Source organism: Pollicipes pollicipes, unplaced genomic scaffold (assembly GCF_011947565.3).
Source record: "Pollicipes pollicipes isolate AB1234 unplaced genomic scaffold, Ppol_2.1 Scaffold_3087;HRSCAF=3621_pilon_pilon_pilon, whole genome shotgun sequence".
In the NCBI taxonomy this organism is placed as follows: domain Eukaryota; kingdom Metazoa; phylum Arthropoda; class Thecostraca; order Pollicipedomorpha; family Pollicipedidae; genus Pollicipes; species Pollicipes pollicipes.
The window spans coordinates 5,410,200-5,434,881 of NW_023596225.1; the positions used below are offsets into that span (position 1 = coordinate 5,410,200).

Below are 24,682 nucleotides of genomic sequence, written 5' to 3' on the forward strand. Positions count from 1 at the left end.
CTACTTGCTATTCATAATTTGTTGTACGTTTGACAAGTTTAATGATTCCCTAGTCGCTTGACGAACAATTGTAAACCGTCATACAGTGGCATTCTTGCGGTATACGTACGTATTGTGTTGTCATAAATCTGAAGTAAACGTGCTTCGTGTATGAATAACTTTAAATGGACTCCGGAAAGACAAAACTTGTGGCAGTACTGGTCGCTTGCTTGCATTGGCTGAGGACTTGCAGGGCTTCCGGTCTTCTGGCATGCACTACTTATCGATACAAATTAAGTGGGCTTATTAAGACCGGGCAATTGCGTCAGTTAACGCCAAATGGATGACAAGTAGTTTAATACAACCTCAAACCATTTTGATTCCCTGGTCCTTGCTGAGCTGTCTGACGTCAGACGCTGATCATGTGGTACCCAAAAAAGGCATGAATAGTGCTTTAAAATGGATATAAAGTCAATGATCTCTCGTGTTTAATTTCGAAGTTACCTTTGCCTCAAAGGTTTTTAGCTTTTTGGTACTCAGGATTTTTCCGTCCTTGTCGTCAGCGTAGCACGCAAGAGCCATGCGACCGAGACGAACGTGGCAAGCCGCACTGATAGGATTTCCACCGTGGCCTCAAATGGATAGACTTTTTGTGCGCGTGGTACCAAATGCGGCAGGGGTCGGATACTGGCCCGTTCACCAGCAGAAGGCGGCTCACTGCAGTCAGCTAGTGTCTTCCATACTGTAGCTTGGGGTCCCGTCTTTCACCTGTCAGACGTTCGTACAGTAACTCATTTACTCAATCCATAAGCTAGATACCCCCGATGAGGATACCAGTTCCACAAGCGAGCTCGGTCCTCGGTGACGATCCTCTCAGCTGAGCTCACTTGACTGCATCCACCTAGACTTCCGTGTCATGCCGTGCCCCACCTGAGTCTCTGTCAGCATGAGGCTAGTGGCCACCTCGAAGCGCTTGGGTCTGGAGAGGTACTTGTTCTGGCGGAATTGGTTCTCGAGCTCCAGCAGCTGCTGGCTGGTGAATGCGGTGCGGGGCCGCCGCGTCTTCCCCAGCAGGGCGTGCTGAGCGCCACCTGGTGGTCAGGACACAGCTGTCAGGCGGTCAGGCGTAAGCACACCCAAAAGGGACCTGTAGGTCAGATCTGATCAGGAGTCGGAGGCTGCCACCTGAAAGGTAAACCGGGTTAAGGGGTCAGAGGTGGACTGTTTCTCGCGGGAACAGTTTCCTGGTTCCTGATTCCGGGAACAAGAAGAACTCAGGAACCAGTGTAAAATCAAGCCGGAGATCCAGTAAGAACCGGGTTTCGACATTCAACGGCGCTTAGAGATTTATCAAGAACCAAGAATGATCCACCACTGCACAACGCCAAGAGAACCAGTAAGAGCTGTTTCCAGCTAGATACTAGGCCATAGGATCAACAGCCACAAAAGCCATAGTATTTTTGCAACTAAAACTATAGGCCGCGGGCTCACAATGTTGAACATGAGCCAATAGTACAAATTCAAAATTTGGGATACGTTTAACAGGTCAAAATGATAAAGGCCTATGTTGAATAACCAACTTACACGGGACAAGCGTAGCTCGGCTTGGAATGTAAGGACCTGTCATATATCCAATGGTGAGGAACCAAATGAAATTAGACGTGTTCAGGATGGCGAAAACCGGTGTGATTTCTGAGATGCGTCACATATGCCGTTTTGGTTTACGTTGGATCATTAAAATGTGAGGTATATACCTTTCAAGTTAATTGTGATGTATAGTACATTACGAAACGCGTCTCCTCTTGATGCACGCATGTAAACACCCAAAGATCCGTGAAAACCGCCCAGAAATGGTGGTAGACCACCAAACCATCCACCGCACCCAGTGAAGCACTGGTCCAAAGTATTTTAAAATGGAATTCTCCCGCTGCAGGGCTGAAGAACTGTGACACCACTCTGCAGCGTTGTGTGACCCCACGTCCCTGACGGTCGAGGAAATAGAGCGACGCTTTTGTACGCAAATGACACGCCGGACGGTGAACAAAAACAACCTTACAATGGGCACCAGTGCTCCCAGCGCGTTCCAATATCATTCTCAACACCTGCAAGGCAGCAAAACAAACCTTCACCTCATGATGCGTAATCGACGTGATTATGCACACGGCTGTGTACGTGGAAGCTTCATAGTATGCAGTCTGATGCAACCTAAGCATTATGGAGACGATTTACGTATACGTTAGCAGCACACGCAAACGAGAGGAAAGCATCTGCAAATAATGAACGAGTGTGCAGAAGCGTAGCCAGGATTTCGTCCTGGAGAGAAACAAATTGGGGATTAAGGTTCTCTTTCAGCCAAAGGGACGCCATTTCGTGCGTATACGGGCCCTGATTTTTTATTCAGGGAACTGTTTACTATCACGACCCCGTTTTGATGCTTCAAGGCCCGATTCAGATGTCTTAGAAGGCATGCAAGTATAATGAGCTGCCTAAAGTACTAAAGCCCGGGGCCCAGAAGGCCCCACCACCATCCAGCGGGAGCATGGTCCCAAAATTTCCCCTTGACGACGTAAATGGAAATGAGTATCCCCGTTTTCTAGTACTCAAGCTTAAGTGTGCCTCTCCCAGAAAATGTGTGAACATGGCAGTGTTTATGACGCCTATGAATAACCATATGGGGGGGGGGGATTTGCAGTCCCTGGTTTACCCAAAAATGTAACAGGTGCGTTGCACAGCCTTGTGTTTGATATTCCCCTGACGTAGAACAGTGTCCACCTAAAAAGGACTGGAACAGGCTCTGCGCAACGAAAGTGCCTGCAATTTTGACACAACACTCGTATTGCATGACAAGCCACGCACTTTTATAGCGCTACGGCGAATGGTTTAGCGGCGACAGGCAAAACTATTGTGTAGACTAAACGAATGGGATAAGTTTAATCGAAATGTGATGATGTCGTGAAAATCGTATTGATGGTCTCGATTTTAAAAATAGGATTATCTGCAAATGCGTTTTTTAATCGAGTCATTTCATATCAATATTTCAACCGAATATTTCAGCTTGTTTGGTGAATATTTTGTTGAAGTTGATGCGGTTTCTATCATGAGCTAGCCAGCAACTAAAGTCAGTAAAGCGAACACTCTCTTAGCTACTATACGAGAGGCAGCCATAAATTAGCCATGAAAACGTGACACGCACGTGACCCTGCTATCTCTTAGCAGATTAGCCCCCACGCAGTTTAGCCAGGTTAGTCAGAGTTGCTGGGTTAGCCAGTCAGCAGCTAACGTCAGCAAAGTAGACACTCTCTCAGACAGCTGCTATACGAGAGGCAGCCATAAATTAGCCATGAAAACGTGATCCACACGTGACCAGCCACCTCTCCCCCACCCCCCCTCCTCCCCTACTGCGCGGGCTCATGCAGCCAGGCTGGCGGCAGCTCGGTCGCAGCCGGTGCGCCGACGCTCGCCCTTTCACCCGCCATGAATGTCTCAGCACGCGGCGGCGATTAGCTGGCGCGCGCCGGCTGGATGGCACGCCGCCATTTGTGCGACTATTGACGCGGCGCGGCCTGCTTCGGGATCACGAGTGGCGTGGGCAGGGCAGCGACGATTGACTCGGCGGCCGACTCATGCCGCCACATTGTTGTGCTAATTTAATATGCGGCAAATTGATGGTATGAATACCTAACGTACCGTGTAATAGGCTAGCGACACGCCGCCAGATTAAAGGAGGGGAGCGTGGCGCGCGCGGGCGCTCGCCGGTGGGGAGGGAAGGGGGCGCCAAACGTTGGCAAACACAGCTTTGTTGTACTTTTGTCTGATTTATGCGATCTGGCCGGGCTAATTGATACGCGATGGGACGATGAGCCACGCGAAGGGTCCATATGCCACGTTGTGGATATCGGTGAAACGCGAATGGCGCAGATGTGGCGCTGCGGGGACGCGTGAACAGAGCATCGGCGTAGATTTCACGGTGTGGACACTCGTGAGCGGCGAATTGGCGCATGACCACCCTCTGGATATATGTGAGCAGTGGATGGCTGCATTATCGCCTTCTGGATACCTGTGAGCAGTGGATGGGCGCATGATCGCACCCTGGATATCTGTGAACAGCGGATGGGTGCATTATCGCGTTCTGCATGCCTTTTTGAGCAGTGAATTGACATATTTTCCAGCTCATCACAGGTGTGAGCAGTGGGTGGGCGTAAATGTTACGCTGTCTGGCCCCATCGACGCTCAGCGCTTTACAGAACGAGGCGCTTTTCCCGACAGCCTTTGTACTGGATTGGTTCCAACCAATGAGTTGAGCTGTGGACGTGTAATCAATTAAATCGCCATGTGGCGAAATGGGTTAGTTCAGCTGTGCGGTTTGGTCGTTTAGTTCAAATAGGGACAGGGGTGCTCCACAGACCTTTTCCAAGGTGGACAAACATCTAGGGGCTTCCTACCCTAAACCTTATGTCCAGTTTTCCCTCAGATCCCGCCCAATTTTCGAAACGACGTTTTAAATGCATCTTATTGTATTTAACGCTCTCTTAACCATCTTAAATTAAGATTCAGATTCAGATGTAAACTAATCAAGGATTCACAGTCATTGTGGCGTTTCACCTGACGTCATTACAAGTAAATCGTTGAGGGTAAAGACCTGGACATCATTCTAACAAAACACGAAGCGCACGTTACACACACGCACACACACACACACACACACACACACACACACACACACACACACACACACACACACACACACACACACACACACACACACACACACACACACACACACACACACACACGCACACACACACACACACACACACACACACACACACACACGGACTTTTCAGTGGCGTCTAGACAGGATTACAACATCATAAATCGCCGTTGAACGATGGCGCACGCAGATCATTATTGGTACTGCTCGGCATAGTGACCCTTTGGTGCACAGTCGGCGCCACATTGTTTCAGTTGGGGCTGCAGACTGTCTTTCAGCAAGGTGCATAGTGAAAACAAATATACCAGATTTGAAACCCTGACATAGTTTGATGGCGATACAGTTTAGGTTATCTTAACTGCTTGTGAATGCAGCATTGGCAACACCAAGCTAAGGGACTGTTTTAAATCATGTTTACCCCAAACAAGATCCGGTATACCCCAGTGTAAAATGGTCATCATATGTCAATATATTTGATGTAGAAGCTTTGTCTGAACTGATCGTCGGCCTTCCCAAAGACGAGCTGTATGTGTATGTATATAATTCTGGTAGCCATCTCCTCGTTCCGGTCAACTAATAGTTCAAATAGTGGATAAGTACAGGGGGGTACATGAGATGAAAATCAGTATGATTCAGCATAGTGACCCCTGTGATACATACTTGGCACCTCCTTGTTTCAGTTCGGGCTCGAGGCTGCGTTATGTGGCCTGCATTTCAGATGATGTGACCATGAAGCTGGCGAGCTACTGGGCCGATGATTTTGCTGATGCACTCGGGAGTACCAATCTGATATCTCGTTGGACATTGCAGAGAGCGTGGTACTCAGCTAATTCAGCCGCTCAATGCCAGCCGAGCTGCCCGAGAACATCTGAGATGCTGCCGCAGCCTCTGCGACCTCTGACCACTCGAGGGGAAAACTCGACGCGATTTTCTCCACGCAAGCGGTCTGCGCCATATGGCTCCTCCGGTCCGCTTTCTTTTTTCCAGTTTATCTCTCCAGCCCCCTCTTGCACCCACGGGCCTCCTGTGTTTTTATGAGGCTCCACATGCATCTGATGGGCCTCTTTTCAGGGTCTCCAGACCTACCGTCGGCTAACAGGGCCTGGTGCTGATAATCTAGGCCTCTTACGGGGAATATAAAGTGTCCTGCGTGCCTTAAGGGTCCTGCTTTTGATTTGGTCGAATGCTCTGCATCGGTCACCTGGGACATATTGTCGGCATGATTGAGCCTGTAGTATCCAGCGGAGCAGTTCACGTTTGTGTTCGCTTTCCTTGGCGGATGGTAAAGCGGCGGTTTCCTGCTCGCCCTCCCCACCACCATAGTGAACGCCACCCCCGACTAAGACTGGTACTGGGTAGCGCTTGCGCGATGCATGGTTTTTTGACCAATACTTCATGGACCTGAGAGACAACCGCCGAGCGCAACCCTGCACAGGGACCTCGCTTCGGGCTTTATGCGACACGCGAGCGCTCAGGCGGGGCTGCAGCTGGGAGCGCTTCAGCTCATTTATGGTTTGGGCATGCAGTATAACAATGGGTCTTAATATGGGGTCCCGGATAAACTGGGCACTACGGAAACGCAAAACGAAGCGTGAGTAAGACAAGAAGGGCTGATGGCGTGTCTCTTAACAGCCACGTCTTAGTAGCCGCGCTGTGCGCTCTCTGTACTTAGGTGCAGGGACATGCCTCCCACTTATTACCTTAAACATGCATGCCGATTTACCTAGTTCACCAGACATCTTCCTCAAACCGTGCTGGACACAATTGCTTCATGTGGTAAATGGCAGCATTTTATCCGATTATGTATGGTGAACTGAGGGGTTTAAGGGCAAACCCGGGGTTTTTCTACCACCAAAGGCTCCTTTCTGTCTTTTCACTGAGCCTTCTTCTTTTGCATGGCTGATTATGGACCCCCCCCCCATGCATAGGTCAATTGGGTTAAAGGAGGCATGATGTATTTCTTCAAGGGCCTTCGCATCGAATAGCGGGAATCCGCCCTCGTGTGGCTAGAATGGCGACCGGAAGGCATCCCGCGCTGGGTCAGAATGGTCCCTCGCCCTGGATCGGGAGCGCTAATGTACCCCCAGGTGTTCTACTGATGGGGCCCCTTGCCCGGAAAACGTAGATATCAAAAGGATTGGATGAAGTGGATCGAAATGAGATAGCAAATGAAAAGGCCAACCCATGTTCGCCTGAGAACGTTAATTTATTGTAGAATTGACCAGTTAAACAAATAACATAAACAAGTTTTGACCCCGCGCTCTCGCAATATCAGAAACAAGACCAGCAATGGTCGTGGTCGCAGCTTTCGTAAAACCGAACGGCGTCGATCGAGGCAGGTCACCCCAGGCGGCGCTCGCTGTGCGCGCGAAAACGACCGTCGTGAAATCATGCTTCCAAAGGTATTTCAAAATTGAATAAAACCATTTACAGATTAGACCGTGGCGTATCTTTTTACAACGGTGGGGTTGTCCTCTGGTCATATTAATAAGTAAAGCAACAGGAATAGTAGTGATCCTACCCTTTATCTTGCTTAATTACCGAAGCAACCCCGGTCTTATGGTTTTTGTCACATCGTTTTTGATACGATGCATTTGATGCTTTCAAATCTGTTCCATCTAAAATGCTCCAACAAATATAATATTTTGTGAAGCAGCCGACGAAATCTAAACGCATGAAAACTCTGGTGTACTGTGGGCGCCATTAACTCGCATCAAGAATTTTGACTAGGCTGTGTCCAGATCGTATTTTGGCATCTACCCCGTGGAGACAGGCACTTTCCCAATGACCCAAATTGCCTACCCATTCGTGGAATTTCGCCTCCCCAGGTTGGAATGAGCGAATAGCTTTAGGAACTTATATATTCTTACTTCCCGAGTGGCATAGATGAGCCAAATAGGTATGATTCTGCACCATTGGGAAACAGCTGTAGGTGCCTAATTTCCGAAATGTGTTATTGTGAATTACGAAAGGACAACGCCCTCCATATGTACGCCACCCTCCCCATCCCCCCCCCCCACCCCGGTCACCAGGCTTGCCTCCCAGTAAAAGTCCCTTAAGGATGCCCTGGGCTTGCCCCCCACCCCCCACCCCCCACCCCCACCCTTCTGAGAAGTTCTTACGCCTACGTCTCTGTACCAGCCTTTGTATGCATTTCCCCTGCAAGCGGCGCGGGACTTGGCCGCCCCGCCCCGTGCGTCTATGACCAGACCTTTTCGTGTTTTATCCGCCCTCCCCACGGATAGATAAACTAGCGGCGCCCGGCGGAGGGAAGCGCCGACAGCATACAAAGCCCGAATCAGGCGCGCCGTCGAGTCCGCTTCACCAGCCGTCCGCAGGCGATGATCGGATCGAGGAACTGGTGGGGGGAGGGGGGGGGGGGGGCGGGGGCGGGGGCGGAGCGAGGGGAAGGGGGGGGGGGGCGCAGTGAATGGAACGGCTCAGGGAAGTCCTGAAAGCTGTTGTCCGATGTGTAATGCTACATCACATGAGCATCATAATGAGCTACCACACACCTTGCAGACGCATCTGTTATTAATACTGAACTTTCTTGGACATCAGCGCACTTGAGCTTTATAAAGCAAGCTTTGACATCTCATTAATAACGTTGGCATAATTAGCCCTTTTAGCCGCGTCAAAAATCCCAAACCATAAGGCGTAAGTGGCGTGTTACATAATGAGATAAGGCAGAGAGCAGGCTGGGAGGGTGTCCGACCAGCTTCATGTCCGGAGTCATAGGTGGCAACGATTAGATTAAATCTTCGCGCTGATCGGTGCGTGGTCTCATGAAAACGTACAAAATGTTTTTCTTATGTTCCAGCTCTTTCAGGGAGAGGACTTGGCGCTACTGCATTGCTGCAGAGTGAGAAGGAAATGCAATGATGACTTTCCTAGCCGATCCAGATCCACAACAAGTCAGAAGCCGGCAGATGATGGGCTTGGGCCGTCGACGGCGGCAGCTGGGAGCACGCGGCAACGGACTGCCCAGCAGCTAGCGGACAGACAGGCCCGAACTAGACGCGTCTGGGCTGTCTGCACCCCATGCCAACAAAGCGTCAGTTAAATTGGTAATAACGCAAGATTGCAGGGTGCAGGATGCTTGTGCAACTGTCGGTGCTAAGCAACTCTCAAACACTTACGCACTGTTCATGATTACCTTTCAAATGTAAACGACGAACACTTTGATTTCAAGCAGCATTACGGAAGTCAGCATTTTACATACTTTTCTGCTCCCTTCGAAACATACTAGCCCTATACAGCTGAACCGCACCGTCCGTTTCTACCTTTGCGGAGCACGAAAGCCGAAGCAGTGGGGGAAAGGTTGATTATTTGTCTTGGTTCTGAAATGTCGCTCATACATTTGATATAACAACGTGAGTTTGATCACATGTTTTTTGCTCCTTAAATCAGTTCTTCTATTTCTTCGCGTGAAGCTGACGATGACATAAGGGATTTTGCATTCCCGTACTTAGCAGCTCATTTTGTGACAGGCACAACTTCAAAAGCCCATTTGATGCCGAAGACTGTAATTTTGCGATCCACTCAATATGACCGATTGAATATAATGCACTGCCTTGGGGTCAAGAAGCTCCCTGCTAAAGTTCTGCAGATTGTGTCAGCTGGACAAGACAATTTTGTTAGTTTGTTTTCCGAAGAATTGCTACGTTTGCGACGTGCGCGAGTATGTTGGCAGCCCGTGATGCTGCTCTGCTTTGAGGGCTTAGTAATGGATACCAGTTGTACCAGGATACCATTTGGCTTATCTTGTGGGATGCCGTAAGTTGTGCGTATTTCGTGAATGCTGCAAACGCGTACTGGAATGGACGATTCAGTTAACCATGGAGGACCGTAGTGAGGAGGGCCTGCTGACAGGTGTACCATGTGCAATACTTTTACGAGTATAGTATGCACCATTGTGTATTACTTTGAAATTTTGGTCAGTGACCTCAGATTACCAAAGTGTGTTTTAAAAAGTCAAAAGTGGCAGGTGTGAGCGATCAGGTTCATTTCGATTTAAGGTTCAGCCTGTGGCAGATGTCTCACATTTGCCGTACGAGGCAGGCCTCAAAAGCCCCTAAACATATTTCAAAAAATAGATCAGTGGGCTCGAGTCATGCCAAAAACAGAATTAAAAATATATTGTCAACTCCGGCTCTCATTCGCCGTTTTTTTATAACGCGGACTGCTAGGTGGTCAATGCGATTCCCACCTGCCATTTTCAAACTAAAGAAGATGAAGCCTAGAAAAGCCCTATTAAAGTGCTCTCAATGAGATTTCACGATTGGTAATAGCGTGTAGGCCAATAACTGATCCCGCCAGGCCGGGTCAGAATTTGAATTTTCCCAAACATCGCACCTTTTGGTTTACGACTTCATGTCTACTAGACCATACTTTGAAGGGTAAAAAAACCAAATCAGTCGTGTTTCTTGTTAAATTCAGAGTATAACCGTGTGCATTTTAGAGGTTTTAGTATATCTGTATGATATAAAGCTTTGTGACACCGGGCTGCTGCACGCGTCCGAGGCATCGTCGTCTGCCGCCCGCCACAATCGCCGGCCGCAGATCGCCGTGCAGTGTTCCTCAAAACCTGACGCTGATCCAAAACAAGAAGACTTAGAGACGTGTTTTTTGTGTGTGTCAAAACACTCGCAATGGATCCCCCATGAGCAAGGGTGTCATTCCTTAAAAAGATTGCAGGCTGAGCCGAAAAGGCTGATCTAACCTCCGCCCAACACCCAGTTTCTCCTCGGATTACAGCCACTTGAATTTGCGTCCATAACCTCCACCCAAAACTGTATTTCTCCCCGGATTTCGAGCACTTGAATTTGTGGCATCCATTTCCAATATACCGTATATTGAACGAATTGCTTTTTTCCGCATAAATTTTCCGTTGGGTGTTTAGGAGCAGCCTTTTTGTGAAAAGCTAAGAATGGTTTGTAATTCCCAGATGTCTTGATGTGTGGTACGTGCTAGCTTTAAATCGTCTACATGTATAAGTAATGCCTGACGCGTGATGCGCGATGTCTGTTCAGTTGAACTCGTTTGCATGTAAAAATGATGCATGATGTGTGATGCATGTTTACTTGAACTCTCTTGCACGTTTAAATGAAGTATGATGCGTGATGCCTGTTTTATTGACTTCGTTTGCATGTACACGTGTTTTTGCGCATTTTAATCATTAGTTATGTATGCACTGTATCGTAGTATTGGTTGGCAAATGTTCCTTGTTTATTCCAACGAATGCTGGTGCCCTGTAAAAACTGTAGTTCGCTGTTCCCCCCCCCCCCCGTCCCAAAAGAAACCAAAAAATCGAGTAGGATTATCGGCAGGGAATTTTGAATTCACCTTTGCCATTCGTATACATAAAGGCATGTTGCCGAAATATCAACCCATCTATATTTCCACTCCCCCGGTTTGTCTCCGAGGAATAAGCCTCTTGTTACTACTGTCTTAGTAAATTCGTGTTTGTTATTCATTTAATAGACCATTTATGTATTGAAAGGGGTCAGTAAAAATGAAAACGCGACAACAAGAAGAAAAAGAGGTTTTTGACAATTAAGAAGTCTTAGTATCGTGGGTGGAATAATTGTTCGGATTATCGTTCACGCCGTCAGATGTTACGAAGTTCTGAGAAGGACTGGATTGACTGGACTGGAAGAGGAAGGGCAAGGACTGGACTTGGCTTCAACCATGTATGCGTCACAAACCGAGCTCTACCCTTGGCATTGTTGATATTCGAACCAGCGTCTTCTTGATTGCGAGTCCATTGCTCCGCCGACTGAGCCAACCGGGAGGCGCTTGTCCGAGCGGGAAAGCATTCACTGAGCGGGAAGCACTCGTCTGAGCAAACCGGAAACAGCTTCCGTGCCCGGGAAACACTTCCCAAAGCGGAAAGGACTCGGCTGTTGAGGCTACATCACGTCGCCTGCCTCTCTCCCTAGCAGGAACGGTGGGCACCGCGGGAAATCAAACCCCGTACATCTCGGGTCCCAGACGCGCATCTTGACCACTACACTGCATGAAGCACCGTTTTGACGTCTTCGCTGGGACTCAATGGCGACTGAACCGAACCCGTGCTCAGTGATCGAACAATGGCGCTTTGCCCTAGCTGACAGCTCAGATAACACGTTCTCATCAAATCCCAACAAACCCGTGCAACGAATTCAGTGCTCATGAAGACTAGGTGCCGTGCACTGGATCCAGCTTACAAAGTCATTCATTCCCCTGATTTTCAACAGATGTGTTATGCAGGCGGCGCCCGTGCCACTCATTTCCCGATAGTGATCGGCGACACCGGCCAGATCTCGCGCGTCCGGCCGGCCCCCATCGATGGCGACGGATGACGACGGCTGACCCGCCCCGATCGACCACCACGCGTTGCGCGCGCGCGCTCCTCGATCGCCCCGACACAGCCCCGGCCCGTGATACCGCCATTTAGCCTTAATTACATTACCAATCTAAATTAATTGGCGCCGCGCGCAGGGGACGGCGGGCATAAATCAGCGGCCGATGATGCGCGACGGCGACGACGGATGGAGCCCCGCGTCGGACCCGACGCTGCCGACGGGGTACGGCGCCGGGCGTTTGCGTGACGGCAACGACGGTTGGAGCCCCGCGTCGGGCCCGACGCCGCCGACGGGGTACGGCGCCGGGCGTTGATAGCGATCGCAGCGTGCGCACAGCTGCCAGGAGGACATGCCGTTCAACTGACGTCGATTTTGTCGTGGTAACCGCGCGGAGGTCAAAGGTTTATCCATCGCCGAACGTCAAGTTGATCCGGCGCACGCGATGGCCGGTAACTATGCTGTATTGCATGCCGCAGAAGCGGCGATAGTTGCAGCGGTATTGTTTTCGCCAGCAGTCCAGAATGAAGCAAATGCATAGCTATACAAAATAACGCAGTTGATATGTGGTTTGCCCACGAACTCCAAGGAGCTCGCAACACTTCCCAATGGTTTCGCGTCCGCTGTTCGTACGCTGAATAACGGACTTGCAAATTATATCGCTTACTGGATTTAGGCATTTCCGCTAACTGAAATAATTCACCCGTTCATGAGATCTCACAGTAATATGGCTAGATCTCAGCTCACTGTCGGTTAAGCATAACTATAGACCCACCAGCTGTTGCACATAACATGAATAGTCCCACAGTTGACAGTTATCACTAAACAGTGAATCTTCGCCTATATAGTCACGTCGCAAACCAAGCCGGGGATATGTGACTGTGGCATTAAGCCTGCTAATATTGCAGATGTTCATCGAGCCCACGTGCCCGACATCAGCGCGACCAGCTTCGGGTGCTGTGGTCCGAGCGCGCCCTGCGCCCAGCCGTCGGGGTTACTAAATACTAAGGACGACAGATTCCAGTGAGACGAGAGTCGTTCATATAGCAGTTCAGTGCCCCAAGGCGTGTCGCGCGTCACAATTACGAGTCGCTGCAGAGGCGGAGCACTGGAACCCTGTCCACCAATGACCTCCCAGTATCGGCAACTCAGCCGGTCGCGTTCTCCGTCAGACCCCACTTTGAACCCGTACCTTACAGAGCCCTGCAGGGAAGGTGGCGTGTCTGGTTCACATGACAAAGACGCTGCTCCAGCGGGCTGAGCTGCCCACAGCCGGGAGTGAGTGGCCGATTCGCTGCAGCCGGGCACGCACCGACGGGGGCTGGTCGCCGGTCGGCCAGAGCGCACAGCCCCCCCCCCCCCCCCCACGGCCGAGCGCCGGCGCGTGCTGGTCGCCAGTCGCCCAGAGGGTACAAGCCCCCACACGGCCGAGCGCCGGCGAGGGCTGGTCGCCAGTCGCCCAGAGCGCACAGGCCCCCACACGGCCGAGCGCCGGCGCGTGCTGGTCGCCAGTCGCCCAGAGCGTACATCCCCCCCCCCCCCTCCCACGGCCGAGCGCCGGCGAGGGCGACAATTGGAAGAGCAAATATGGGAATAAAGCCGCCAGATAATGCTGGCCGTGACCATCTGGCGCCGGCTGGCAGCCACAAAGAACGGCTGGGGTCGCGCGCCGACCAAGCACCGGCCGTCGCACCGCGATGAGCTTGCTAAACTTAATACGCCTGTTGAGCTTCACTGTTTTTGTCTACGTTATTGGCACGGTACCGTCGATGCATGGCGATATTGTACTCCTGCAGATTGTAATCGCCGTGGAATCGTTAGTACACCAATTTGAGAGGTTTTCACAAAGGCAGCGCATAACGTGCATATTTATCACATGTTTATGATATATTAATGGACAACACACACCTTAACTTCAGCGGTGTCTCACGAGGCAAATACGAATGGGTCTCTTCCATGTGCAAATTGATCGATTTATTCGCCCCAATCTTTGCGACGTACTTACCGGTCCGGATGTGCCCCATTCGAGATGCAACAATTGGCAAGCACCAACTTTTAAAAGGCGATCAACGTGGTGTCCTGTTGCTATGCCTGCATGAATGTTTTGCTGGAATCCAGAAAGCGTGTATAAGCGGTGCTTCTTAAAGCATCGTAAGGCTCGTAAAGACAGAAGTGCGCTGGTCAGTGCTCTCTGCTTGTCTAAAGCTAACTTGGTTGTCAACAGTAGTGATTTGTACTCGGGTTCAAGCATCTTTCTTACGGTGATAGCAAGTGCGATGGGTCTATGGGACTGAAAAATGGTAAGTTTCTAGCCAAAAATTTACGTGTTGACGACGCGTTCAGCAAAAAATATGTTCACCAAAAATTATGTCTAAGCCATTTACTTTGTTTTGACCAGGGTCGACAATGATGGCTTTCTCAACTGCACCTTGCCGCTCGACTCGTGTTGGCATGTGAGGCAACATTAGCCCAGCAATCAATGAAGCAGCATCTGAACAGCTGAACCTGTTGTGGTAGGGGGTTCGCCATAACACGACGATAGCTCCGATGACGACCATCCATCGCCGCTGGAATCGGATTTTTGTTGGAATTCAGCGATTTATCTGTTTCCGAAAAGAACGTGCATCATTTGCGGCTACCTTGGTGGCAATTGCTTTTTCTTATCACATCTTTGTATGGGTTATTAAAACGCATGATGTATCTACATAAGACTTTAGACTTACTTCTCATTTGAAAGGTTGACCCATCTCTGCGCTGTTCTGCACCGAGTCACTTCCCTGAGTCCGCGCAACTTTGTGCGGGTCTGCTGCATGAATGTTTAGGGGTTTGTAGGTTTCAGGAATATTTTTTTTTTTGCTTTCACGCCCCAGCGATTATTTCCTCTTCCTTTAAACATGTACCAGTTTTGTCATACACCACGGGAATATCAGAAGCACGTGCAGTTATTCGTTCAGTTAGTCGCATAGTTAGTTCAACGTCGGTTCAGTTAGGGTCTATATGGTACCGTTTAGGACAAAAATATACATGAACAGCCCGTGCGCAAAAGGTCGTGCGCAAAAGTTCGTCAGCAAATGTTCATGTGGTAAAAAGTTTATGCAATATCAGACATCGATACACGAACCGTTGCAAACGTACTTTTCTGAAACGAACGTCGCCCGTGACTAACACTTGCGTCCGAATATTGGCGCATAAGCAATTACTTACTTACTATCTACTTACTCACTTACTACCTCTTTCCATACGAACTTTGGCGCGTACGAACATTTCCGTTGCGACCTTCTCCCGAGATACAATTTACCACACCATTTTTATCTGTACGTTCTTTTTAGATACCGTACATTTGCCGTTACGGACGCCCTGCCTTCTTTATCCTGACTAACATTAGGAATATAAACTAAATCCTAAGAGCAATTGCTATACGCACTTTCTCTATACATACTTTTGTCCGTAACGCATGCGGTATAATGACAGCGGGATATCAGTCTCTTGCAGCAATTGGTGTAGCATGTCACCATTTGCAAACTTTTGCGACACACCGTTCCATTCTACGTGCGCCACATGACTGTAAATGCCGTCAGACAACACGTAACTATGCATAGCGTTTGTTTCAATGGTCATGGTGAAAGGAATGTGATCTTCGCTTGAAATATCATGTTGCACATTGATATCATGTATAGCGCAGGGAAAGTTGTGCGAGACACTTCATAGTCCAGCCAAACTCTGTTCCCAAAGCAGCACTCACCAACGTGTAACTGCTACCAGGAAAGATCATGTTACTTGATATGGTAGGGCCAACGTTCTCACAAAAATGTAACATGTTGCTCGAAACAACTGAATTTCCTGTGTTCCGAAGATTTGCATTCCATTCACCAATTATCATACACAAGAGAGTCCATATCATCTGATAAGGTTCCCAAGGTACTAAAATTTCCGAATGTTTATTATGACTGTCAAAACATTGATATGATTAATTCAAACAAATGATGTCAAAAATCCGGTTTGCATTATTGGTGTCATGCGTTCAGGTGGTTTCATGGATTAATTGCATGTTTTAAGCGCATGGCCAATGATTCATAAAGATGTGCCTGGCTCCTAAGATGTCTTCCCGGTAACCGGTTCCAGGTTCCTGGTTCCGGAACCAGCAAGTACCTAAGTGTCAGTCTGGAATTAGGCTAAGAGAATTAGCAGGAGCCATGGTAGTCCAAGACAACATATGTTATATCCAGATGACAAGAAAGTGGGCCATTCTAGTACAGAGGCGGCTTTTTTATGCTCAGGATTCTGTTGTTTGTGCTTCCGTAAAAAGCATGTAATGGACAACCTAAAGCCAAGAGCAATCCGTCCGCGTCTCCGTCACATCTCCGCCCCCGTTCCCATCCCCGTCTCTCTCTCTCTCTCTCTCTCTCTCTCTCTCTCTCTCTCTCTCTCTCTCTCTCTCTCTCTCTCTCTCTCTCTCTCTCTCTCTCTCTCTCTCTCTCTCTCTCTCTCTCTCTCTCTCTCTCTCTCTCTCTCTCTCTCTCTCTCTCTCTCTCTCTCTCTCTCTCTCTCTCTCTCTCTCTCTCTCTCTCTCTCTCTCTCTCTCTCTCTCTCTCTCTCTCTCTCTCTCTCTCTCTCTCTCTCTCTCTTTCTCTCTCTCTCTCTCTCTATCTCTCTCACTCTCTCTCTGCCAACGGACGCCCGTTTGCAGAGCGTGCCGCTGCACAGGCGGCTGTTTACTCGCGCAGCCCGGGCGCCCATCGTAAAGCGTTCTTCTACTACTTATCCGCTGGAGGTATTTTGATTCGGTGTCTGCGCACACATGAGCCACGAGCAGGCCGTGTCAGCGACTGTTGACCGGACCAGGTCTGCGCCGGCCCGCTGACTGCCGCGGCACGACCGTCGCGCCAGCAGCGGCGGGCAGGAGCCTGTCGTCGGCCGCGCAGCCGCGTACGGCTCCTCCCCGGAGCCGAACTATCGGCCCCAGAGCTGAGTTGTTGGCCTCTCAAGAAGTCGGCGGATGTCCCGCACATCAGTGGCGACGCGCATAACATTACACCATCCCATAACCTAACGGCTTCTTTGAAGGCTGGGTACGGCTGGTGACTCGCGACGTGGGCGCACCACTTTTTTGCACTTTTCGCACATGATAGCACCCTGAGAGTTTTACCTATGTCGTTTCAGACATGCTACGAGGCATTACATATTAGTATAAGCGAAATATTTTGAAAAAGACGCATGAGGCCGATTAAACCTAGGAGCGTTTCGTCACAAAAGAGCGCATCAGCTGTTGACTCATATGTTTTTAGACGATTGGATGGAATAGCCGTTTGATGTAAGACTTTTGCTGTTCTGTCTCGACTCCAAGCGATCTCGCAGAGCGGTGACGGGCTCATAAGTGGTCACATTCACCACGCAAAACGTACATGCAGTTTACGTAACCTTGCATACTTTTCATATTTTGTCTAGTTTGCATAAGGGCAGTCTCGGCCAGTAAAAGCCATTCAAGGGCGATGGATCAAAGAAGACGCAGCGGGGAACGAGAAAAGAGGGGTGGAGTGCAGTGTTCTGAAGTACCTAGATTGCAACCAGGCCTCGTTGGTTTATCGTTATCTCAAGCCATGGAGTTTTAAGATTTAATTCGCTATTTGCGGCCTCTATTTATCAGGTTTTTCACTTTCAAGTCCAAAAAATATTAAATCAACAGCCATCGGCGACAGATTTTTTACCTTTGTGTGTTGTTACGAACCACGCAGAACTATCTGGTTTCAAATAGCAAGTAATTCGTATGCAACGTGGAACGTCTTCCGAACACGATACGCTTCACAGCCCGCGTCCTCTGGCTAGAACAATGTCTCCATTGACGATTGCGGTATCTGTCCCCGGGACTCGGTGGAACTGACGCGACAAGGCAAACAGAAAGTGCCGTGCGTCAACACCGGAACGGCCGGCGAGCGCCGACGTTCGGAACTGTCAGCGATGATTTGCGGCCGTCAGCGGCGAGCGGCGGACGGTTGATAAATGTGACGAACAGATAACGCAGATACCACGCGGATGGGTCTTTTGTGGTCAGTAAACCTTGACACAAAATGCAGCAAGGGTCATTTGACGGCCAGGTGCTGCTGACCTCACGCATTGGGATATAGTCCTGTGCTGAACCAGCTTCAGACACCGCACACTTAGGCAAAAACATTCAGCACGTGACGTCATGTCTAAATGCTGCGTCCCTCAAAACGTCTACACTTGGCATTGTTCTTCTACACTTTTACACAAGGACAGCTACAGACAGCTACGCAAGGAATGGGTGGGACAGGCACAGCAGAAGAAGCACAGAATTGCCCGAGTCATCCACCCCTTACAGGCATCCTTTATTCTCTGAAAGAGGGAGTATCCGGAATCAACAGTAAGTCTGACGCATGTCCAGGGTCCAGGACTCAGCTCTGCCGATCAGCGGTCCTTACACCTGGTGCGGGGCCGTACTGCGCTCCCGGGGGCCGCAGAGGAGTTTTCTGGGCCCGCACCGCTCAAGGATAGCGTCAGGATGCCCCGCCCCCGCCCCGCTGTCAATCGATTGTTTTATCATTACAGGTCGTTAGCACGCTGTGATAGCGTGTTTGCAGATGTCAGCGTGACGAGTGGTGCACACATTACCGAGCCGGACACGTATGGCCACTGGCGGCCCGTTCGTCGCCGCCCGCCGACCGGCCGGCGGCCAGGTGCGATAGCGGGCGCGCGGAATCTGCTGCGGACAATCGACACGGGCCGCTGGTGACAGCGGCCGGCCGGGATCTGCTGCGGACAACCGACACGGGCCGCTGGTGACAGCGGCCGGCCGGGATCTGCTGCGGACAACCGACACGGGCCGCTGGTGACAGCGGCCAGCCGGGATCTGCTGCGGACAACCGACACGGGCCGCTGGTGACAGCGGCCGGCCGGGATCTGCTGCGGACAACCGACACGGGCCGCTGGTGACAGCGGCCGGCCGGGATCTGCTGTGGACAACCGACACGGGCCGCTGGCGACAGTCGGCGTAATTCACAACAGCAGACGGCATGCGCCGCTGGTCTCAGTCAACGTCATCCAGTGCTCCGCCTTGTGACAAGATTTCCGAATTATGGCTGCCGAGAGACGGCGGTTTCAACATATTTTTGTTCTTGTGCAGATGGGACAGCATAAATAGTCTCATTCCTCGTAGAATAAGCGGGAGAATGAAGAGATAGATGCGGTATTTCGGCAATGTGCTTTCATGGAAACGAACATCAGTACAAATATCACTACCGATATTTGTTTCGATAAAGGCATGTGACCGAAATATCACATCTATCTCCCCATTCTCCTGTTTATTCCACGAAGAATAAGGGTTTAATTCAGTCTCATCTATATGCATGATGTTCCTCACCAGCATACCCGACAATACACGTATGTTTGCTCTCGTCACCTTCGTGAGCATGAGCAGAACTGAAACATCGAGCATCGAACACATAACTAATGCATAATAAACATATTATATGCATAATAACACATAAATAATAAATTGAGTGAGTCGTTTAACCATAACCTCCAGTTATGTGGAAAGTCGATAGCTGTCAGCAATAGAGCTCCGGCCTCATAATGCCGAAAAGCCTGGAGATGAAGACCTTTCTTACTAATATAATAGCACGGTGTGTTTGCCGTTTATACACGCCTGATAAGGACTGAAGACTGTCTTCAGAGCCCCGGCCATCACGTTTGTGATTCCCAGTTATTGTAGGCGACCACGACGTCAAATGCACCCTCACATCAGTTTTGTTACCAGAAGCATATTCAAAACCGAAGGGGTCGCCACAGAGTTGTGAGTGGGTGGGGTAACAGAGAATTAGTGAGTTTGATTAGACCCAGATGGCCACAAAACAAGTTTGCTCCAATGTCTTGATATCGCGAACAAAGCCTATCCATAAATATTTAAGGCTTCTTGGTTCCTTTTGGAACTACACACTTGTGAAAAAGAAAAGCACGACTTTCATAATCCTTGGCATTATAGGTTCAAAAGTCACGTACTGAGTAATCGACTCTCAACATACCGGGACGTACTGGTTAAACAACTTTGCAGAGCAATTATTGTTTATATTGATAGTACTCGACGTTTCAAGCGGTCCTTATGGTCACGATTCTTCAAAAGAACAGCTTGAAACGTCGACACACTTCTGCATTTGCCTGTGATTTTGTTTGTGCTGGAGCCGATCTCGAAAACATCATGTCTGCTGATGGCATCCACAAGTTTCGCACAGAAAAAAGTGCATTATGTAGATCATCATCAACAAATGCCTGCTTTTTGAGCCGCGATAAAATAATGCGCAAACCCTGCATGTGGACATGCATGTGATGTGAGGCATCTGTTGCTTCATATCGGTTTTTAGCTCACGCAATTAATCGCAATGCGTGTGATCTTGGCCGATATTTTTTTAGAAAAAATGTAATATGTTGGTATGCTAATACATTCAAAGAATCTGTCAGTTTCCATTCAGAATCAGCTTGGTTCTGTTTTGGTCATAATGCAGACATGTAAAGCAAAAATCTAACAACTATAAGCAAGCAACTCACTGAGAAAGCTGAAGAATAGCAGCGCTAATTTTCATTGTGTGGCCTGATTTCACTGAGGAGTGGTACGGTGGACATCATTATAAGCACAGTTACACGCAGTTTGCAGCAGATTTCGGAGACGTACTCTGATGAACCCCTAAAACCTGCCACTGATATTAATAGCACAACCACGATGCATTATAAGTATCGTCATTTTATTTATTTTTGAGTGGAAATTATGCGGGCAACATTTCAGGGCAAGACTACAGTTTCCTCTGAACGATACCGGCGCACGCAAGAAATCGTCCGGCAATGTCAAACTAACGGCAGTTCTGAGTTGTAGTTTAATTGCATGCCAAGTATGTAAATTGCGAAGGAAGGCCGCCTTGATGTTAGTGTTGTCCTTTTTAACATGCAGTGGAAAAATTTCCGAAAAAGTAATGCATATTTATTACAGAAGAATATCTGCAACCAACACATATTTCCGGTCAAAAACAATTAAGAGGCTTTGGTTTAATACCGAGACAAACCACTCATAGCATCCAAGCAGTGAAAACATAAGGTTTTGCAATGTATGTCTGGCGTCTCATTGCCACCAAATGCGTGCCTGTTGAAGTTAAACTTCAGAAGGAATGAAAAACTGTACAGGTTCGACTGAAATCATAAAAAAACAATGGCCATTGCTGGACACCAGCTTAGGAATTCAAGTTGATATAGTATCCTGATGGTGCCATGATGACAAACATAAACGTAGCTTGTTGAGTTCAGTTTATTCACTAATAGTGTCATTTTATCCATTTTGTTTTTCTAGTTCAGTTCCTTATTATGTTCGCTCCCCTGAGTGACAAAGTATGCTGGATGGCTATCAATGTCTTGAGCCAGGGTGAAGGCCGGAAAGTGGGGAAAAAGTTGCCAAACTGTACACGAATTGCTATTCAACATGCATTGGCTGGTCTTCACAAAACATTTGGTGAATAGTCTTTAAATGCAGAGAAAAGTGCCCTTTCAACAAAGGAGCCAGCCTATCGTACCTATTGCATAATAATTACAACACAACAACATCTACAACCGACGTTGAAACATCTCGTTAAAGGCAACAATCGGAGACTGTCACCTAATATCACTGTGACCCATTGCCATTTTGCAAGGGAGAAAGAAAACAATGTTTAATACATGGCATTGTCTTATTAATACTAAAAAGGTACAATATCTATTTTTATCCAGTGTCTTTGTTAATTTTGCAGACAACGGAGTGAATAAGTTCAGCTGAAATCATATAAATGGATGATAATAGATATACTTGAACCAGGGACGCGGAAGCTGGAAAGTGTATAGCAAAGTCAACAAGATGTTCACAGTCTACTGCTCGACATAGGATGGGTGTTTTTCACAACAATTGTGTGAGGATGTCATCTTCTAAAGCTAATAACTGTGCCGTTTTAAGCAAGGCGCCAGTCATTTCGCCCGCATACCATAATATTTACTCCATAAGAACACCTGCAAGCGGAGGTAAATCATATCCCCCAAGAAAGCATTGAAAAGTTGTTCTTTGATATCAATATGAACCATTTATGCGATGTAAACATGAAAGGAAGAAATTTTTAACCTTTTATATGTCATTGGTATGAACAAAATATTATATGCCTGTATCTGCCTGTATGCCACGTGTTTCTGTTCACCTTTATGAGTGAAAAACTGGACGGGCTCTGTTGAAATCATAAGAACAGGAAACATTGTGACATAAGTGTGGGAATTTCAAACATCATTAGGCTGCAGCAGCTGCCAGCAAATCCCCGTTAAAATTCGCTTTCTGGATCCAGTGTGGCCATATTATGAAATCTGTTTATTTTGGCACCACAGTAGGCGACACATCACTCCTAATGGTTTTACATGCATTTGAATCAACCACGCCCGGCACAAAATTTGCGGGCGCTTCATCGATTTAAGTGAAGGACGATGCTCCTTTAAACAAGCAGCCAGTCTGTCTATGACCTGTGAATTACCAATCCTGGTTGTTGCATCTGTGCATCCAGTTCTCCGTTTGTTTACATGGTTACCATCAAAGTAACGAGACAAGGTCTTTAAACTGTTTACAGCTGATATTGTGCGCCTGACACACGCACCACATATCTCAGTGATGTATGGTACGTCCCGGTACTTAATAGCATAACAGGATATCAGTATCCTGTCATAAACTGTTTAATATTTGGCACAGATCAGAATGATATTTTGCATGTTCCCAGCGTTTTGTGGAGAATTGCTTAGACTCCGATAATCAAGTTCTTTTTTAGTGAGATCGGTGGAAATATTTAGGAACCCTCACAGAACATATTTTTATCTGGATTGTGTGTCCTTGGCGGCATGCAACGCACTCAGCGGTTGATGCTTTTTGGCGTCATTTACCTCTCACCCCGACAGGAATGGCCGGCGCCACGGGGAATCGAACCCCGTACCTCCGATTTCCCAGTCGCGCGGTTTAATCGTTACACTATCGGTGATCGGATCAAAGTGGCTACGGATCTGACTTGTTTTGCTCGCTGGGAAGCCAGCTTTGCCATCACATATAAAAGTGCTGACTGCGCAATTTCAGACGTCAATATGAGCTGTCAATGGGCTGGCAAGTGTTTTTTACGCTTGGAACGCCTCTCTTTAGGTGTGCCACATTTTCCACTTCCCGAGTGGTATTTGTTTATTTTGTATCTTTTGGACATTGCCAGACCCACTGCATAGGTCCCAATCAGAGGCGTTCACAGGCAAGACTTTCTTAGCCAAATCCTTCCACTACCCGAAAGGTTTGGGCCGCGCCTGTCCGCTATCCGCTCCTAACGGGCTGTTCTCAACCACTGCCACCCATTTTCAAAGTCCGTAATTAGAATAAACACGAGCCAGTGAAAATAATTGTGCACCTAGGCTTACGACCACGAATTCAGTAACTGCCAGTCTTATCGATAGAAATAATGGTGACTGAATAAATCACAGTCAGTGCAGTTTTGTGACACGTCTTGAAGTATTTCATAGAAAGTTTCACGACAGTTTCCCGCGCCCACATCGATATTCGTAATGGTTTGAATATCCCCCACCGCATCCAGCTCATTGATCACTCTACAGGTGACCATGGGTTTGCCCACACCGTCAAAACCGCAACTACAATCTACATAAACTTAAATGTTCTGTGACATCTGGGCCTAGAGGCATCCTCTTTCCATAATAGCAGATTTTTGTATGTTACGACCCAAAGCACGGCAGGAGTAATTGAATCAAAAACGCATCTGAAACTTTGGCCATTTTCTGATAATGCTGAAATGTGATTGTGCTGAAATGGGCTGATGCCCTAGTGGTTAAGAGTGTTCAACCGCAGCCCATCCCTTTATCAGTGTTATGTTATTATTTTTGGAAACTGATAGCCATATCGGAAACTTGATAATATCCGACCGATTGCCTAAAGCTAAATTTCAATTCCTTTTCAGATAATCTAAATGCTTGTGTGACGCTAGTGCCCCCACGAATCTGATAAGCACTACCTGATGAGACTTGTGAGCCTATGGCTAAGCTTAGATGTGATAAGTAATCCCTGATTTGAACTACACTGTTGGGTCTTGTTTGCTTTGTTCCTAGACGCTCTTCACAGTGCCAATCACTCTTCTCCGACCTTCAACTAATCCGATTTTCAAACTCGTCAAGGTACGCAGGCGAACACGCGTGGAAAATCACTGCCCCGCATGTTGTTCTTGACAACCGTGTGTATCTTTATGTCTGCTTCCAGAGTTTTATCGTTTTATGGTCACTGCGGGGAAATTACGTGACTATTTCAACAGAAAATCACTTTCACGCAGCACTCGATGAGCGCCCCATCTAATTTTTCCAACCTCAGCACTCCAATAATATCTGCATTTATGAAGTTTGCTAGCACCAGCCAGCTGTTTGACCCATGTGTGTGACACTAAAACGCAGGTGTAGGGAGTGATGTGACAGCAACGATGACATCGCAAAACAGCGTGTGAAAACGGTTACGGAACGGAACTTCAAATTTAGAGACAAATCAAAAACAGCCAAATGGATGAGGCACACGTGAAAAAGCCGACAGAAAAATGTCGAAATAAGATAGAAAGTTGAA

The 24,682-nt window shown here is 48.2% G+C and overlaps 1 protein-coding gene across 1 annotated transcript in view; it reads right to left on the reverse strand.

The window, feature by feature from the left end:
- The window catches only part of LOC119090402 (motor neuron and pancreas homeobox protein 1), a gene marked incomplete at its 5' end in the record, with an annotated part of 34,366 nt that overhangs the window by 2,074 nt on the left and 7,610 nt on the right, over positions 1-24,682 (reverse strand). Inside the window, one exon of the mRNA XM_037213195.1 lies at positions 910-1,070. Coding sequence (XP_037069090.1) covers positions 910-1,070 — 161 coding nt within the window. The remainder of the gene's footprint in view (positions 1-909; positions 1,071-24,682) is intronic.